The sequence below is a fragment of the Erpetoichthys calabaricus genome, chromosome 8 (genome assembly GCF_900747795.2).
Source record: "Erpetoichthys calabaricus chromosome 8, fErpCal1.3, whole genome shotgun sequence".
In the NCBI taxonomy this organism is placed as follows: Eukaryota; Metazoa; Chordata; class Cladistia; order Polypteriformes; family Polypteridae; genus Erpetoichthys; species Erpetoichthys calabaricus.
The window spans coordinates 62,990,883-63,011,704 of NC_041401.2; the positions used below are offsets into that span (position 1 = coordinate 62,990,883).

Sequence of the window (20,822 nt, forward strand, 5' to 3'; positions counted from 1 at the left end):
CACTAAGCACAAGCTGGGAAGCAACACATAAATTTATTAAAATTAAATAAAAAAGGTAGAAAATCCCTGTATATTCCTGTATAGTAAGAATCATGGCAGCAATAATTTTTTTTCAAAAGTTTAAATGGATGTAAAATTTACATAAATATTAATTCTGTGATGGCAGAGGGAGATCTAGAGTGAGCAGTGTGATTAAACAAGGAATTCAATTTATAACAACATTGATATTAAATTACAAATTTAATTGAAACAAAAAACCTGCAGCCATTGAATTCTAGCAAGACTAGAGATAAGCACTTGATACAGAAAATAATTAAAATGAGCCTGTCTTACAGCACACTTTACAAAATCTTTACCAAAGTACATGCTTGTTCCAAAGGCTTCACTGACTGTCCCTCAGCTAAGTTTAAGACTAGTGCCTACTCGTAAATCCCAGACTGATTTTCTTCTTGAACAGCTGTGCCAGGCCTCTGCTATACATCAATTAGTCTCATTACAGCACCCACAGGTACAGAGCTTTCATATTGAAATATGAGCCAGTTTAAAGCCAACGCAATAACATTTACCAAGATCTATGAACCTCAGACAGCCACAATTGCCATGCCTGTGGGTACAGTTTTCTGGGAAAGAAAAGATCTTATTCTAGCAAATTCTGTCAGTCTTTCACATGAATAAAGGAGAGCATGCACTTGCTGGGGGTCTTGCTTTTAGTTGTTCTATTTTTACTATTCTGAAAGTATAGCAATAATTTCATATAGCACAGCTATAGTGAGAATTGTATGATTTAATCAAACAACCCATGTTTTATATAGCAGTAATTAATTTCTTCCAGAGTCCCACAACTCTTTGAGTAAAGAAGTGCTTCCTGGCTTCAGACCTACATGTACTTTCCCCTAATTTCCACAGGTGTCCTCGAATTTTGATGGATCTACAGTACATTATAAATGACTTTGAGAATTTTGAAGACCTGGATTAGGTTCACACGCAACTTCTTCTGCTTGATAATAGAAACTGGTTAGTCTCTGCCTCAGTTTTAAGATTTCAGGCTTAAAAATTCCAGGTCGGGACAGAGTTAACATTTTCATTCAGTTTCCTTCCCCATTTTGTATGATGACTCTGAGCTGGCTCAGTATAAGTGATTGTGCCCTCTGATGTTATGGTGCTTCCTTGTCTCTGCTGCCAGTAGGAATGCTCTTAGCCCTACATTTGAATAAGTGTGTTTAAAATAACATGAATCCATCCATCCATCCATTTTCCAACCCGTTGAATCCGAACACAGGGTCACGGGGGTCTGCTGGAGCCAATCCCAGCCAACACAGGGCACAAGACAGGAAACAATCCTGGGCAGGGTGCCAACCCACCACAGGACACACACAAACGCACCCACACACCAAGCACACACTAAGGCCAGTTTAGAATCGCCAATCCACCTAACCTGCATGTTTTTGGACTGTGGGAGGAAACCGGAGCGCCCGGAGGAAACCCACGCAGACACGGGGAGAACATGCAAACTCCACGCAGGGAGGACCCGGGAAGCAAACCCAGGTCTCCTAACTGCGAGGCAGCAGCACTACCACTGCACCACCGTGCCGCCAATAACATGAATGCATGAACAAATTAATTTTAAATCATAAAGCATTTTAAATAGCATGCAGTGTCTGAAAGAGAGACCACAAGAGAGATCCTGTCTGGACATCATCACTGTATTGTTGGATGTGATTGCAGAAAGCAAATGAATGCTGAAAGAACATGTTTAAAAGTTCATTGCTGAATCAGCTTAATGCTAGGTTATATTTAACTCCACTTTAACCATCTTATTTTTGCTGAATTCCAAATTTAAAAAGAGCTATATAAATAATCATATGCTTTTTTAATCATTCTTCTCACTTTGATAGACACTTCATATTAATGTTTTCAACTTTGTCGTTATATTCCTTAAAGAACTAAAATGAACAATATATATATATATATATATATATATATATATATATATATATATATATATATAAGACTGAGGTCACCTGTAAGACTATACAACTTAATTTTGTTGATTTCAAAGTCATTACTACTACTGGCTCATATTAATTATTTTCTATAATGTAGTGCATACAGTATTTTGCAATGGTGGTGAACATGAGTACAAATAAAAATTGCCTACTGACTGCCTGCAACATTTAAACTTTCTAGAACAAAATGTTGAGAAATGCGTGTCAGTGAATCAACACTTTGCTTATCTGCAGTGGCAGGTCCCCGGGGAGCTCCTCGGGCTTCGTTCATTTCTCTACTTTCCCTTCCCTCTTGATTTTAAAAGGCTAAGTTCAAAGGCTGTCAGGAAACACATCTTGTTTAAAAGGCTTGATGGATCATTTATTTCTTGCAGCTTACTCGAAAGTGCCCATTAAAAGTCTCTTATCACCACCTAAAAAGTCATTTTAATGAGACCTCCATTCTGCAAGAACCTTTTTCCAACTCCCTACTCTTGAAATAAATGAAGAGCTGGCCAGGTGGCAGAGACGATACAAGCAGTCTGCACTTGAGGTTTCTTTTGAAAAGAAAATGTGTAATGCAAAGCACTTTTGTTTCCTTTGAGACATATAGCAAGTTTCTAAGCTTTATGCAGACTGTCATAAAGCCTGTTATACGGCTTGTTATGCAGGCTCTCCATGTTGCTTCAAATCTGTTGTTTTTCTGCTCTCCACAGTATTTTGAGCTGTCTTATTCATGGCATTTTACATTATGCTGAGCTTTCTGGATTGTTCCTTCTAAAGACTAGATGTGATTGCTATACCAAAAAAGACCTTCTGCAAAGATTCATATGCCAACTTTTCTGGAATGACCCTACTTCAAATTTAACTCATTTTAATTTAGATTTTGACAAATGCCTACTTTATATAAGAAGTAATATACAGTAGGTTCTAGGGTGATATTTCTCCATAAGGTGATTTGTTGGGTTTAGATGCTTGCTGTTAGTTTTTCTCTTACTGATTTTCAAATTAAATTCACATTCAGTTATCTATGATGCTGATTGCAAAATGAAAAAAACACAATTATATTAACAGAAACAATACATTCATTGTTACCACAAAGTGAATTTGATCTATGTTAATAATATCAATTCATATCCCCTAAACCTTCTGAGAAATGACTAAAAAATAGCCATAGGGAAATTCTGCTTGCTACATGACCTTAACCTAAATGTCTGTTATTTTTCAGTTTTTCATTGTTTGATCCTTTATTTGCAGTGAAGCTGAGAATTCTCACAGGCACAGCATGTCTTCAGCAGGTCACCAGTAAGTGCTGCAGCTTCTTGCCCTTTTATTTTCTATCTGCTGTATTACCAGAAGAATTGTTTAATGAGCATCACCAAACATCAGTGACTTGCAGAGCTGCCCCTGTTCCTATTGCTCCTTGTATCACTTGGTAATAGAGTATTACATTTATATTTGATAATAAAACAATTCATTTGAAATTAACCTAAGAGAAGGTACTACAGTTATGAAAGTGTGAGCAAGGATGGTGATTTAAATTTGCAATTAAGAGAACACCCTATTATTATAATATTTTATTTTGAATACCAGCACTTTCACAAATATTGGTCTTTTGACCAATTGTGTCTTCTTGAAGCTAATTAAACTTAACACACCATCACTTACTCTCAATAATAGCTGAACAGGAATTTCAATTACTTATACTTTTTCCAGTTAGTACATGTTATGTTTTACATAATGACTATTTAAGATTGTTTTCTACATATAGGGACAGCTATCATCAGCATTTTAACAGATACCCTGTTGACTTCTTCTGGCCATAGAAGTACACCCTAAAGTACACTGCTACAAAAATAATTGCACTTGTAAACTAAAATAAATAAAATCCTCATCACATTTATTCTTTTTATGAAGAAAATGAGGTATTCCCATACCTTTTTGTGCCCATATACCATTTCCTGTATCTCCAAGATATTTGGTATTTGGTACACTGTATTAATCCCCAAGGGGAAATTGTCTTTTCACATGAACATTGGGGTATTTAATGCACAGTACCTGCTGCATCTCTAAAGTATTCTATACACAGTACCAGAGATTACCCTTCACTTCTATTTATTTCTTTAATACAGGCATATGAACCTTATGCTTTATAAGCAGTACCTCAGGTGGCCAATTTAATACTACAGGTGGTCCTTACTTCCTCTATACATTTTTTTGCCTGTTTTTGTCAATCTACTAAAGACTGCAGAAAGTCAACCTTAATTAAACAAAATTAAAATCAATTATCAAATTATCAAAATTCTCCACCGGTAATTGCACAACCATTTAGCCATCAATAAATAAGTTGCATAATTAAACCTGCCATCATCAAGCTGTTAAGAGACTGAAATGATTAAGTTAATAAGAAAATTCTTAAACCCTACTTATTTTTGTTTTGTTCTGCTCCCCATGTCTAAATAGCTATATTTTAGCCTTTCTTACAAAATTACCATTTGTTTACCTTCACCATTTTCTGGTGCAAGTGCAAGTGAATAATCAAACAGCATCATTTCAGCACACGACAATGCTGAAAACATTAAGCATCAACAGAAAAAGCTCTGATAAAACACAAACTGTAACTGGATCATACACTGAAAGATTTTGACAGAAAAGCTAGCTGAATTTAATGAGCTATTTTTTGAAAGCACATTTTTTTTCTGCATTATACATTGATTATGCAGCTTTTCACCCCAGAATTAATCAGTTAAAACTTTGCTCTCTGCATGTGGAATGAGACATACAGAGTCAATAGAGATGTGGTGAAGCAAGGTTATTTAGCGAGGGCTGTACACATAAAAGGACAAAATATTACAAAAAAAATTATGTTTGTTATATTCCATCCTTCCATTGGGCTGTACATTCCTGTTAATTATAAACTATTTTAGCTCTTTCAGGTTTTTGGTAATTAACAATAGTAGTAAATAAAATAACAAAGCAGTAAACAAAAAAATTATTAATACTCTATTAAAAAATGTTTCTTTTAACATGCTTCACAGACATTCAAATGGATATAATAGGAAGAGAAGCACCGAAAAAGCTTAATAAATGTCACTGGATGGAAACCGGAATATCAAAGCCATAAACATCAAATAAAAATGCATTCATGAAGTACAAAGCTTTGGGCAGAACAAAAAACAATAAACAGGAATTAAGCAAATAATATACAGTAGTCCATGATATTGTGTAACATCATACTGTAAGTACTTGGATGGGAAGAGAGAGAATGAATAAACTGAGGCCATGCCAAAGTCTGGGTACAAAAGAACTGAAGGCTTTGTCGCCCACAGAGTGTAGTGTAGGTTGGGGTACGACAAGATTAACAGCATCAGAGGCCCACAGTGGGTGAACAGGACTGTAGTGCTGTATTAATAAATTAGGTGCACCTACTAACAGAGAGTTATAGATGTCAACGCGAGATGAGATGAAAACATGTATGAGCTTCTCTGTATCGAAAACAATGGATATGTTGAAGAGATAAAAATCAGAAACTTACTTAATGTTATTTATGTGAGTTGAATAAGAAAACAAAAAAAAACCACAAGATTTTTTAGAAGAGGAAAACATGACAACACCACCTAGACTTAATAAAATGGGGTTCACTTTTGTTAGGCTGAACTCGTACACACAGAAGTGCCCTGCTACAGCTTACTGGCTGTCTGCCCACAGAGCAGACAAAGCCCTCCCTTTATGGCTCATTGAAATGGGAACCAATGGACTAGTAGAATACCTGGACCAAGGCAGTGACAATTAGCATGAGTTCAGTTTTGTTGCAGTTTAACACTAAAATAAATTGAATATCTATGGCATAAAAATTAGAACCCTGTTCAAAGTTACAAATAATATGGACAAGGGGAAACATGAACATGCTGAATATGTATTCTTCTTGTTTGGTGTACAATTTGTAATGTACAAGGTAATCAAAAATGAAATATTAAACTTTGAAAACATTATTGAATTCACCACATTTAAAGTGATAACAAGATTAGCTGTTCAAAATCTTTTGTTAATATGTTAAGCCTGTTATGCCAGCATTTTCTAATATAAATACTGTACAAGTGATTTAGCCTTTAGTAGAAGAATGAAGTTGTCTGCACAGAGGTTCTATAGGCAAATCATGCCACAAGCAAAATATGTTTTTGGAAACTTTTTGACAAGAGTTACAAATTTATTTCTGAAGTTTTCAATATACATATGGGTACAGTTGAGCCACCTCAAATGTAGAATGAATGGAGATTGAAAATTAAAAATGGTGTTTTTATTAAAAATTAGAGCACAAACAGGTCAATGACTTGGTCTATGACATGAGACTTCAGCAACAGTAGCAGACCTGAGCTGCGGCCCCTTTGACTGTAACAGAACATAAAACCCGCACTTCAGCAGTGAATTTCAATTTGGAATTGCAACAGAAGGACAATTTAGGTATGGCACATCTGAATCTCTAAGTCAAAATACTGCATCAATCCCAATCAAATGACAATCTGCAAAGGACTTAACAGACTTTAAGGTGCCTCAGACTGACAGATTGATGTCCATAATTGAACTTTACCAACTTTTGATGGATAAACTTGCACTCCAATTATCAGGCAACAGGTTGGAGCTATGAACAGTGACGAAGGCAAAGGTAAGATGTCCACACCTTCCTCTGTAACCCAGCATTAGCACTAGCTCCCAACTTTCTCTCTCTGTATCAGTTCAGTTTGGACCACCAAGTGTTCGCTTTAGCAGACCCTCTACTGCCTATGGTATGGGCTGTAGCAAGGGTATAAGTCTACTCTAAAGAGTGATCTACTGTCAAACCATATGAGAAGAAAAAAACGTTCAATCCAGCCTTGCTAAAGGACAGCAAAGTGCACAAGCAAGAGAGAAAATACTTATTGGCCAATTGGATTGTATCTATGAAAGATTATTCAGAAGATGTATTTCTGGATTTCATTAAGTTATGCTTTTTTCTTAGTTTGTTAATTTTTGAAAATAATTAATTATTAATTTTTCATGTATTTCACCACTGTTTATTGTTTTCACAGGAGCATCAATGTTCCCTACATCTGCTATCACTGGTTGCATTGCTTTGCCTGTGGCTTCATGATTGCTTGACACTATTTAAAATGACAAGGTGCTGTCATGTTATTCTAGTTTTGGAATCATATTTTTTTTTAAACAAACAATACCTTGCAATTCTTTTCTGATATAGGAAATTCACCTTGTTAGTTGTAGTATTTGTGCATTGGTGCAAGTTATTTTTGACTACCTTTTTAATTTAGTCTTTTGGAGTTTTGTAATAAACATCTGCCTATTTTCAGACCAACCATTTTGCCTCTACATAATGCTAAAAAAGTTCTGTTCTTTCCTAATCACAATTATTTTTAGCCTCCTGGCTGCCAGTTTTCATTTATATATATTTCAGAGATACAATTGGTTACATTTCTTTTATTCTTCCAATTACAGCACAGATTGGTACTGTAACTTGCTCATGGTCACACAGTGTCACTGGTAAAAATTTAAACCCACAACCTGAATAGTTGAAGTCCAAAGCCTTAATCATTAAGCCATACTACCTGCTTAGGCAGGCAAGACAGGGCTAGCAAGAGACAACCACTGTGTGAAACCTAAAAGAAAGATCTTAACTAGTTCAATTTTCTATCACTCTTATAAAGGTATATAAACATATGCACTGTGTCCTTCAGGGGTGCAGCTAAAGTGATATATTTAAAACTGTGTTAGAAATGTTTATCAGAAAAAAGAATAGCTGTGAGAGGCACAGGTTGGTGTACATCCTAGAAGGAATGCCACTATCTGATCAAGAAGCTAAGTTAACAGATGATCTACTGGGGATACACTATAAAAGTGATGTAAAACCCAGGTGCTAACTGGCAAATGCAACTGGGACTTACAGTTTTTAGTGTGAAGGCTGGGAGGTAATGAAGGAGCTGTTTAATTTAGTTCTCGTTAGTGTAAGTGGCAAAGCCCCATATAATTTGGTAGCTAGACCAAAAAAGTACAGAAAAGGCCCAGTGTTATGTATGAACAAGTGTTTTATTGGTATTACTTTAGTTTTCATATTTCTATGCATTTTCTGTTATTTTTGTACTTATGCACTGTCTTTCTCCCAGTCACTTTCCTTCTCAGTGCCTTTGCTGACGGGACACTAAGCAGTAGTTTATTAAATTTGCATTTGGAGTCTTTTCTGTTGCTTGATTTGCTGTATTTTTTTTTTCTGATTTCCTGTTCATTATGAGGATTTCAATTAAGGGTTGTGTTTTGGGACTATAGGACTGCCTTTTAGGCAACTCCGTTTTGTCTATTTTTGCCATCTTTGACATATTCTGTTTTTTAATAAATATTCGTAATTTATAAAGCTTCATTGTTGCTGTTCCTTTTATAAGCTAGGAGTTTGTGATTACACCCTTCCTTGCAGGGGATTTTGATACATTTTGGGATATTTCTTTATAATAAGCCAGTTTTCCCACTTTGGGCCTAGAAAGACTAAAGCCTGCAGGCAATTATCTGGGGTTAACTGGACTTGGTGTGCATCATCTGGGCTGACTAGTGATGGCACTGACCTACCTTTGTCATCTTTTAGAACATTAGAACACTCTAGACGAGAACAGGACATTCAGCCCAACAAAGCTCGCCAGTACTATCCACTTATTTCTTCCAAGAAAACATCAAGTCGAGTTTTGAAAGACCCTAACGTCTTACTGTCTACCACACTACTTGGTAGCTTATTCCAAGTGTCTATCGTTCTTTGTGTAAAGAAAACTTCCTAATGTTTGTGCGAAATTTACCCTTAAAAAGTTTCCAACTGTGTCCCCATGTTCTTGATGAACTCATTTTAAAATAACAGTCTCGATCCACTGCACTAATTCCCTTCATAATTTTAAACACTTCAATCATGTCACCTCTTAATCTTCTTTTGCTTAAACTGTAAAGGCTCAGCTCTTTTAATCTTTCCTCATAATTCAACCCCTGTAGCCCTGGAATCAGCCTAGTCGCTCTTCTCTGGACCTTTTCTAGCGCTGCTATGTCCTTTTTGTATCCTTTTTTAGGATATCTCATGCTATTTTCATCAGGTCACAACACTTAAAGTCTTTGCTATTTTATCATATTTTTGGTGTTCATGCCTTAAATCTCCGCTATATATTTTAACACTAGAATCCCTGAAGCCTACAAAAATATTTGTTCTTCTGGGACACCTTAAATTCCCTGGCACCTTGTCATCAGCGTCTTTGTTTAGCAAATGTGTTAATCAGCACAAACAGCAGGCAGCCTTCTCATTCGTCCCCAAAGTCAAGCCAGATGCAAAATTCTCACAGCTGAAGTCTCTTTATTTGGGAGTTAAGTGTCTGTAATTGTATAGGATAAATAATATATTGTTATTTGGAATACATGCAATTCATGTGTGTTCCATGTTTACAACAATCTGTGTAAATGTAGGATGACAGGAAATGAAAGGCAAGAAATGTTGAACACAAACCTAAAACAGAAACTTTTTTCATGTTATAGTAATAATGACAAAATGCTGATGTTAAGTGTATAATGTGTTAAGACTGAAGTCCAAATATCAAATAAACACTTTCACTAAAGGTATAACAAAAGAAGTGTTCTTTTATTCCAGAATATAACCAAAGAAAACGAAATTGTTAAATTTACATGTTACAGGAAATGTGTAAAAACTAAAGCTCATCTATCATTTGATACAAAGTAGACACATCTGCTTGGTTGGTGCAGAGTTAAGAACTGCTGTTTCATAATCAAGAGGCTGCGGGTTCAATCCCGGGTCCTGCTAGCATTTTCTCTTTTGAGTAGTGAGCTGCTATTATACTTAGTGTTATATAATAAAAACATGATTTGAGCCTGTAACAGCCAGTGTAAATTTATGGTACTTGTGAAATTTAGCGCTGAAGGAATAAAAGCAGACACACAAACGCAGTTCAATTATTTCTTCTTGGTGTCTTGTTGAGCAAACTGAGAGCACAGTGTCTATGGTGGCTGTTACTTTTCCTTGCACACAGACATTCACATCAACATGTCATTTGAACAATGTTTTTTATTCAAGAATCCAAGAATAAAGCTGAATAAAAAGTCGTTCAAATGCATTATTATTTAAGTATCTAAGAATAAGAATGAATACAAAAATTGTTCAAATTAAATTTTATTCAAGAATAAAACTGAATAAAAAATTGTTCAAATGACATGTTGATATGAATGTCTGTGTGCGTAGAAAAGTAACATCTTTTACAAATACCATAAATTTACACAGGCTATTACAGACTCACATAAAATGTATGTTTTTATCGTGATAATACCAGACACAGCTGTTAATGGTTTTTGGAGTGGTTGTGACACCAAGCCTGTATCATAGGCATTGAAAGATTTTTATCCAAAATGTTGTTAATGTTAATTCCAGTGAAGCTGGAGCTAGATTACAACATTCACGGGTTGAATCTTGCCCTGGAAACATTTTTGGCAATTTTAAATGAGATAAATGTGCTTGATAAAAGATTTTAAGTTGAATGATTGAAGAAAATTGGGCAGGTTCTGTTTAGCAAATTTTCTAGCTTGAAAGTAATGGAAGAATTGTGTTGATGAGAAGTTAAATTTGAAGCATAACTGCTCGTAGGATGCGAGGAAATTATCTATGTACAAGTCTCTAAGTATTTTAATCCCGGACTTTATCCAGACATTAAATAGTGTATATGTTTGAGAAGGTGGAAAAAGGTGGTTGTCGTGTAGAGGTGCAACAGATAAAAGCTTCTTTGTCTTAAAGTCCTTCCTACATTGGTTCCATATTCTAAGAGAATGAAGGGCAATTGGATTATTAGTGTATTGACGGTAATTTGTATTAACTGTGGCACAGAGCAGGGAATATAAAGAAGTATTGCAGGATTATATTTTTATTGCAGACCAGGCTTGTGTATATTCATCAATCTGTGTCGATGCCCAGGTCTTTATAGCTTGTATATTTGCCGCCCAGTAATAAAATTGAAAATTAGGTAGTGCCAGTAGTGTGCCGAGCCTAGAAGATGCCCGGGGCAAACTCCTTGATTGTATGTCCCCTAAGGTGAGGTGCTGTCAAAGTGAATGGTAAAGAAGGCATATGAATATGATAGAGAAAAGCATATTAAATAAGAAATAAACACTTTTTTTCAAATTAAATATTAATTTAAGCTCATTTCCCCAATTAGATCTCCTCTCTGAAAACAATTGTACTACTTTATTTTTACATCATCTGTGAGGAATTCTCACAGATGCTTTAATCTTTTTCAATGCTGATTAAAGTCAGATTGGTCAGACACTCTTGTGACATGGAAACTTTTCACCAAGTATTAATTACTATCTTTCCTAAGAAAAATAAGGACTTAACTACAATGTGCATCATACAGACTAACTCTTTGAGGGCTAAATATTTTTTACAAAAAATATAGTTTTCTGAAAAGCAATGGCTTCCCACAGAATTCAACAAGACAAATATTTTGTTGCATGCTGTGGCTGCCAGTTTGCCAAGAATGTGTAGCAGGCTTGCTGCCAGGCTGTCTTTTCATGGCTGTTTCTACCTCTTTTCATTGTTGAGTGGCAGTCCCCCCAGGCGAACAGCGCCATAGGCATGTCAGCTACTTGAACCTGTTAAGCTCAACGAATAGCTGGGGACCAATCACCTGAACCCGGAACATTACATTTGTCTTCAATCGCTTGTATCAAAATCGGAGTCCAACAAGTCAAAGTCCAGTTCAGAGAGAATAGACAAAACATCGTCCCTGGGAAATATTCTGCTTTACGCATCATGTTTGGTCTCTTGCCAGGTGTCAGGGCCATTTTTGCTCTTGTTTGTGCCATGCTACTCATGGGAGTGTAGGAAATCTCATTCAAAACCAACGAAGCTAACTTTCTTTCTAGCAACGAGACTCCAAGTAAAAACATAATGGTTGGTTTTGTCCCAGTTTACACTTGATTACCATTGTCAACTCCTCCTTTTGACAAAAGTTGACATCAGCCCTGAAAGAGCTAATCTCACTCCTGAATAATGATGTTAACACTTACTCTCCAAAGTTCTAGCCATAAGGACTGAGAAAGTACTTCCTTCTGTAATATCACAAAACCAAACCGGATTTATTAAAGGCAGACACTTAATTGCTAATCTTCGTCATTTGTTTAATATAATATATTCAAAAATTAAATTTAACACCTGTGACGGATGGCCTTGACCATTACCTGGCCGGAACGTCGGCTGGGTGGAAGTGGAAGAGACCATATTGGAGTCACTATCATCCCCAAGACACTGTAAGGCAGTCCCCCCTGGGTTGCAGCACCATGGATCCCCGCAGGGCATGTCGGGAGTTGTAGTTTAGAGCAGCCCTGTGCCACCAGGGAGTGCTGCAGGTGCAGCTAAGTCATTGGAGGAACCACTTCCCAGAAGTGCAGTCAGAAGAACGGCGAGAAACACCTAGAGCACTTCCAGGTACACTAGAAAAGGAGCCGCCTCACCACCAATCAGAGAGCCAGAGTCAGGAGGTGGAGGACAAAGCTTGCGAGGAGGAGTGGAGGTGACAGAGAAAGAGAGAGAAAGAAGAAAGGACTGTGTATTATATCTTTGGTGCTTTGTACTGTGCTGTGTAGCTGGGAAAAAAAGAGAAATGATTCCCCACATAAATAAAGGTGTGCTTTTCCAGAAAGACTTGTGTCTCAGCCTGTCTATGTTGGGGTTTGGGTAGAGATACGCCCCCTGGTGGTCCATACAACCTAGAGATCTTATTATCTTTATATGCAAAAAAAGCATTTGATATGGTTGAATGGGACTACCTATTCACCACACTGCACAAATTTAGGTTCAGCCCATGGATCAAATTACTTTATACTAGTCCAGAAGCCTCAGTTTGTATTAACAATATTATTTCAGACTACTTCAAACTAGAATGTGGTACTTGACAAGGATGTCCCCATCAACACTGCTCTTTGTAATCGCCTTTGAACCATTGGCTGTATACTTTTCAAATGCATCAGAGAAAACTGGGATTTGCAGAGAAGGACTTGACAATATGCAGATAATATGGTACTGTATATATATATATATATATATATATATATATATATATATGACCCACAAAATTCGCTGCTAGGAGTCTTTCGTAAAGTGAGGTCTGCAGCTGGTTGGCAGTTTTAAATAAATAATTCCTGCAGTAGCATCTTTGTATGGGGCATGGCAGCATGGCAAGTGCGATTCCCGTGCATGATGCAGTAGCGGACAGCCCTGTACTTAGTGCACAGGTGTATAAAATGCCAGTGACCTTAAATTTAAAACATCCCTGTTTTAAAAGAGGAAGCGTGAGTGTGAGAAGGAAAAAAAAACAAAAAAAAAGACAGATTGGAGGTCAAGAGGAAAATGGACTGGCCAGTGAGGAATAAAGAGAAAAGGAGGTTAAAAGGAAAAGGAAGGCAGAGAGGCAAAGACGTAGAACGAGAGCGCCTAAGCTGACTGGAGTGAGGCAGGTGGTTGTGAATGAGCCTCAGGTTCATAGGAGTCGAATGCTGTGACAGGGACACTCCTACTGAGCACTTTCTTGTAAGTAGGAGCGGCCCAAGTGACGCCCAAGGACCGAAGATGAGTGGCAGGAGAGGTAGTGTGGGACTCATCGGGTTGCCCTGCAGATGCCGAAAGAAGGGCAGCAGGGAACGGAGCCCAGATAAGAAGATTAACTGCACCTGTCGGCAGATGTCTCCTTCTTCTGCAAGGTCTGGACAGGATAAGGGGATGAGATGCCAGGTTTAAAGGGATGCATTGGGGCACACTGTTCTTATGGACTGTCCCTGGTTTTAACCTCAACATTTTTAAAGGAATATTTATTGAACTAGTTCCATTCAGATCCTTCATTCAGATCTATCTATCTATCTATCTATCTATCTATCTATCTATCTATCTATCTATCTATCTATCTATCTATCTATCTATCTGATTGAGAATGTGATTGAGCGTTTTCAGAAGATCAGTCTTCTTTTTTAATCCTGTTATGCGTCAGATGTTTGTAATTTAGAAAAGTGAAATTGTTTTTTTTTAACTTCAGCTTTGCGTCAAAGGGCATTAGGTTTTATGCCAAAATATTTTTCGTTTTCTCCTCAATCCTTACCAGAGCCAAAAAGAAATGGCCTGATTGTATGAGGTTGCTACCATTCATATTGCTAATGTATTCTGTTGGCAGTAAGATGTGTTGGCTTTGCACCAAGTACACTATAGGAATTAAGGCAAAAATGTTACTGTCTTTAGTTCATACAGCTTCTGTAAAATTGCTGTTGGCCTCTTAATAGATTAGATTCAACTTTATTGTCATTGTACAGGTACAATGAAATGCAGTTTAGCATCTAACCAGAAAGTGCAAATAGTAGAGTAAGGTACAATAGACAGTTGGTGCAAATAGTACATTAAAGTGCAATAAGGCAGTATACAAATGAGAATATATATCTATGATATTTGAATAGATAGTAGTAGTAGAATATATAAGGAAGAGTATATCGATATGAATATTGATCAGTATGTGCAGATACATGACATGAACAAATACAGGTATATGAAATATTTTATGTACAGAACACATTATGTAAATGGATGAAAATACACATAGAGTGCAATCAGAAGTTACTGATATTTAGAAGGGTCGGCTATTGAGTGGTAAGGATTGAGAGTTCAGAATGGTGATGGTGTTATGAAAGAATCTGTTCCTGAGCCTGCCAGTGAGGGTCTGAAGGCTCCTATGGCACTTTCCTCATGGACAGAGGGTAAACAGTCCATGCTTGAGGTGTAAGACATCATTGATGATGCAAAGAGCTTGTTGCTGACACAGTGAAAGCTGCAGGTCAGCAATAGTTGGCAGTGTGATGACGATGATGTGTTGGGCAGTTTTCACCACCCCTTGCAGGGTCTCCCTGTCAGCTACGGATCAGTTGCCATACCACACTGTAATGCAGTTAGTCAATATGTTGTTGACAGTGAGGTTGAGATCATGTGCTGAAATTTCAACAGAATGCTTTTACCTACTTGTTCTTTAAAATGTTCAGATGGTATTGAAAATGTCCCAAAAATAATGTATTTACTTTACATTTATTGTATAATATGATTGGATCACAAGGTTTTATGAAAGTAGGTGGTACAGTCCTGGGTCCTCTCTGGATGGAATATGCATGTTTGTCTAGTGTCTGCTTGGGTTTCTTCTGGGCGTTTGGGCTTGAACCAACAGTCCAAAGACATGCAGATTATGTGGATTGGCTACACTAAATTGGTGCTTACATACACTAAAAGGTAAATTTTTGACAGGTAGTGTATGTTTACATAAACACAAAGTAAATCAGTGCTAATATGTAAATATAGAAAAACATAACATATCCCTGCATATCCATTTATAGCATATATTACAGTGACATACAGATTTATGAATGTATTTTTGGCACATGACAAACACTCCTCCAGAGAATGAATTTACACAGGTTCTACATCAAACATGGAAACACAGATGTTCCTGTAGCAGCCCACTTCAACAGCCATGGACACTGTGAGAGAGACTTTAAAGTTACAGTGCTTATGGGCAACTTCAGAACACAGCAAGAGAGAAAAGAATGGGAAGTTAAACTCATTCTTAAACTGAACACATTACAACATGGTTTGAATAGAGACAAGAGTTTTATGGCCAGATATGAGGATTGTTTGCATCTCTTGGACTGACTCAGACAGCCTGTCTACACACCCACACTGTATTGAAAAACTCATCAGAAACTTCAAAAGACTTTGTTGGACAGTTATCTTATCCAAAGATCTTGCGTATACATTGTTCTCCTCTCTTGTTTAATGAATCTTAGCCTGGAGAGGTCTATTAATTTTTTACATTTAAGATGTCTCACTTAAAGGTTTTCCAATGTTGTATCTGTCCTGTCCTGTCGACATAAACACAGGGAACTCCAGTTTCTGTATTACATGCTGCCTGAAGAAAGGGCCTGAGTTGCTTCGAAAGCTTGTATTATTGTAATCTTTTTAGTTAACCAATAAAAGGTATCATTTTGCTTGACTTCTCACTAAATACAACATAATAATCTAAAGTTTGCTTAATCCAATTCAGCTTTCAAAGGCCAGGGTCTATTTTGGCAGCACTGGGCACAATGCAGGAAATAGCTCTAGAGATGATGGCAAACAGCCACAAGGTCCTCTTAGTGTACACCCATGCTCACATTTAAATAGTGCGAATTTGGAATGGTCAATTAACCTAACACACACAGAATCAACAGAAAACACACACAGACACAGGGAAAATTTATGTGGTGTGCATATCGATGATGACTGAGTATGGAATTCAAACCTAACATCTTGAATCCATGAAGCAGCAGCAGTTACCACTCCTCTAGGAGCAACATCATATACATCTGATTATTCTTGTTGTTTTCCTACATTGTAGGCTTACTTCCTTCATTACATTCAATGTTGCTGGAATAGGCTTTAGCTTTATGACCTTACAGTATATTAAATATAAAAAATGAAAGAAGAATCGTAATATACAACATTATGTTTTGAGACAATACCCACAAAAAATAGCAAATAAGTACTGTTAGATTGTAACTTTCCAGATGTATGTCAAACTTACTTGGAGACTAGTGCAAAGGCATCTGAGCAAATGGCAGGGCAAGGTACCAGCTTCAGGAGGATATGCCCATATGCAGCAGGAAAGTGTGCCTGTGTTACCTTTTCAAAAACAGAATTCAACATGTTGAGATCTCCCATCTTGGCACTTGGGTCTCCTCCTCCACTGTCAAGGATGCTTCCCCCATGGAGGACAAGTATAAGCATGTGTGTCTTGCATTTCATCTGGAACACATCATAGATAAAGAAAAAACATTGATTAACAAGAAATACACAAATGTTTTGCAAAAAGCAAGTTGTAACCTGACCTGGGAATTGCCATATCTCCACTAATGTGTCTTATACAGTACATGCAGACAGGCACTTGTGGTTGCAAACTTGTTTTTTCTGGCCTACCATTATAACTGGTACATGGCTTTAGTTCCAACAAAACTTTCCCAAATAGTGAGGTGATAGTCGCCTTATTCTGACAATGAAATGTGGAAAGGTGATCCCGGTAATGTAACAGTCATCTGCAATGTCTCTGATAGCCATTAAATGATAAATGGGAGATGGTGGTGAAGTTGACAGCAGTTCCTTTCTGTTCCTACCATGCTTGGGCTTGAAACAAGCAAGGCTTGTTTTGTACTTTTCCAACTGCTTTTAAGCTACAGAATCAACAAAGACCTCTGTCTTGCTGACTAGCATGCCACTGTCTATATCAGATGGTACACATTCTAATTTATTATCTCATGCCTGTAACATATACTGTATGAAAACTGACATAACTTTTAAAATATGTTTGCCTTGGCCAATTGCAAAGTGTTTGTCATTGTAAATTCCCAGGGATTTCATGTACTCTAGAAGATAATATATATTACTGTACTGTTCTCTTATTTAATATTGAAGTATAAAACTTTTTTACATTAATATTTTTGGCATTTTATTTATACTAAAAGGAAATACAAGATTAATTAATAGGTTGTACCTTAAAATTTTATCATTATGTCACAGTATTGTTTAAATGTGACTTGGCATCTCACACATATATCACATTTTTTACTTACTAATAATTTTGATATATGATCATAATCACAGTAAAGCTTTATGCCTTAAGTATATAGCTTTTAATATGAGCTATCATTAGGTCATATAATAATATTTTACTTGGCACAGTTTGATGGTCTAGCACTTTGAGTGCAAAGAGGCACACTCATTACTCCTTACACTCGTTTGTGCTGTCTGTACTGGCACATTTAATGCTATTTGCTGAGATGTACCCTGTCAGTTTCACAACAGATTCTTTTAAGTTCATCACTCTTAAGAATTTCAGAAAGAGTATGCAGAGGTCAAAGCAATCATTTGAAGAACAGGAGATACAGTCTAAAGAAAATATCAAAATTAAAGTCTACCACTCACAGCATGGGTGCCACCTCGTCATAATCATCAGCTTTTCTCTAGCATTACTCCAGACCTTCCCAACTTTAGGATGGTACGGAGCAGTTACCAATGTTCCACTCCACAGATTGCACCTGACTTATGACAGTGCATCACCAGCATGTTTTCCCTTAATTTTGAAAGTGTTGGTATCTTATTAGAAAATTCAAACGGAATATTCCAAAAACATCCACTTATTAGTGAATTAAGTGAACTGGTGTACTAATTTAAATGAATTCCTATCAAATCAAGAAATACAGAGACAGGCAGACAGAGACAAAGAAGCATAGAGTGGAGTATTTTCACTTTATGCTTATTAAGGTGAGTAGTATGTAGTATAACACAAGTGATGTGCAAGACAAACAGAATTACGCGACCACTAAAAGCTGCATTTTAGCCAATGCTATTAAGAAATGTATTAAATTGAAAATCCTTTTTTAATATAATGCAATTTTCTTTACTTCCAGTTTTATGTCTCTCTATTATATAAAAAAAACTTGGGACAATACGACACCTGTTCAGAGAGACAAGACGTGACCTTCTCAGAAAGACACTTTCATGTCCCACGAGACTAGACTTTGTGCCAAGAAATTTAACCACGCCCAGGGCCGGAAAAAGACAAAGAGTAGATGACAAAGTAGAATGTCGTAAAGAATTCAAAAACGTTGGAGCGATACACGCGCAGAGCAGGTTATAGATAATGGAAGTGGTAAAATTCGAAAGTCTCAAAAAATGATAGTAAAGATCACATTAGTGCAAACAAACAGAAAATATTACTTGGTGAAATAACGGAACAGTGAAAAGAGATTGAATAGTGTTTGAGGATGTCTGGGGGAGAAGAGAGACAAGGCAGTAAAACAACAGGACAGCTGCTGTACAGGCTTTTAAATGTTTGAAGTGCCGCACAAGATGCAGATCACGTGACACGGCAGCAGCAGCAATCCAGCAGCTGATCGAGCAAAGAGGAGGTAAAAAAACTGTATTTGTTTCCCATTGTATCACCATTTAAGAGGGGTTTCGGAGGAGAGACAGCGTCTCCTTGGGGTGCGTTCAGCCCCCCTCTTCACAACGCGGGTGGGTTGGCGAGTGAAGCAAGCAGGGGTCGAAGCCCCCTAGTATTACAATATGAGAAGAATCATAATACAACAATCAAACAGATATTACTAAAATAACATATAAGAAAAGACCAATCAAAAATACAATTAATCCAGAAAACCATAGAACAGAATAGAATTTATTAATCTTAATTACCACTAAAAACTAATTAAGCCTAATTAATAATGAAAGGCCCATTGTATTATACTTCCTCATGCTGATTAAAATAGTAGGAGATAAACAGAGACATTCACAAAGCCCAGCAGACATATTTAAGGATTACATTATTGAAATTTGCCACATTTTAAAGTGGCTATGCATAGTTTAACACAAAAGACATGATTTTTTTTCTAGTGTTAAGTAATCTATAACTTTCCCATTGAGTAATGGAGAGTGCATTAGGATTCCTCCAGTTGAACAAGATTAGCTGACATGCTAATAGGGTTAGGGTTAGGGTGAATTTCCCCTTGGGATTAATAAAGTATCTATCTATCTATCTATCTATCTATCTATCTATCTATCTATCTATCTATCTATCTATCTATCTATCTATCTATCTATCTATCTATCTATCTATCTATCTATCTATGTTATTAGATAGATAGATAGATAGATAGATAGATAGATAGATAGATAGATAGATAGATAGATAGATAGATAGATAGATAGATAGATAGATAGATAGATAGATAGATAGATAGATAGATAGATAGATAGATAGATAGATAGTGTAGGAATCATAGTGTGATTATCACTAGATAATTTAATTCCATCCATTATTTCTCCAAACACTGCTGTGAGAGGATCTTGGATTAATTGTAAATGAAATGTGATTGTAAATGTGACTAGAAAACCACATATCTTCAGCCAAACAGGTCTTAATTGAGGACAGTTCCAAAACCATTCAAATATAAATGCGTCCAAATATATGCAATGGTACTGCAGCTTCTTGTCAGTAACTTTTGTGGTTTTAAATGTGTTCCTAAGAATTACTTATGAGCACTTTGAAATCACTTCAGTTTTTCTTTGGCCTGCATGTCCTGATATGATATACAGTATCGTCTGATGTGCCTTGATGTCTAGTTATGCAAGACATTAAGCTTTTTGTGGTTCCACCTTTTTTTGGCCCTCTAGACCAAAAAAACTAATTTTTAGGCCATTTCTGGACCATATGTTGTGCAGGACATTATACATTTATGACTAAGAGAAAACCAATAGGTCTTTTCTGTAAACATGACAGAACAATTTGAAGTTGTACATGTCAGATCAACAGGCCCCAGGAGTTCATCCCTAATGTGATACGAGGACTCAAAGTTAGCCCTCTTCACAAATTTCAATGGAGAATGTGTACACTTTAAACATTTAAATTAAAGCATACATTTTAATATTTCAAATATATGATACTACTATTCTTGTTTATTTCTGTTATAGTCGAGAATATTTAGACTTTAAACATTGTGATAGCCCAGGACATGTACAAATGCCCCAAACCGACACAGCAGCACACAACACCCTTTTATTCAGAGCTGGGGAAGCACTTTTTCCTCACTCCCCAGAGCATAACACAGTACAGCACCAAAGTATACGAGACACAGTCCCTTCCTTCTCCCTTGGGATACTCTCCATCCTTCTGCCTCCACTCCTTCTCTGGCAAGCTTCATCTTCCTCCTCCT

The 20,822-nt window shown here is 36.7% G+C and overlaps 1 protein-coding gene across 1 annotated transcript in view; it reads right to left on the minus strand.

Annotated features, from left to right (window-relative positions):
- pitpnm3 (PITPNM family member 3) overlaps nt 1-20,822 on the minus strand; it is a 280,043-nt gene that overhangs the window by 97,387 nt on the left and 161,834 nt on the right. The window contains exon 5 of the mRNA XM_028806634.2: nt 16,643-16,863. Coding sequence (XP_028662467.2) covers nt 16,643-16,863 — 221 coding nt within the window. The remainder of the gene's footprint in view (nt 1-16,642; nt 16,864-20,822) is intronic.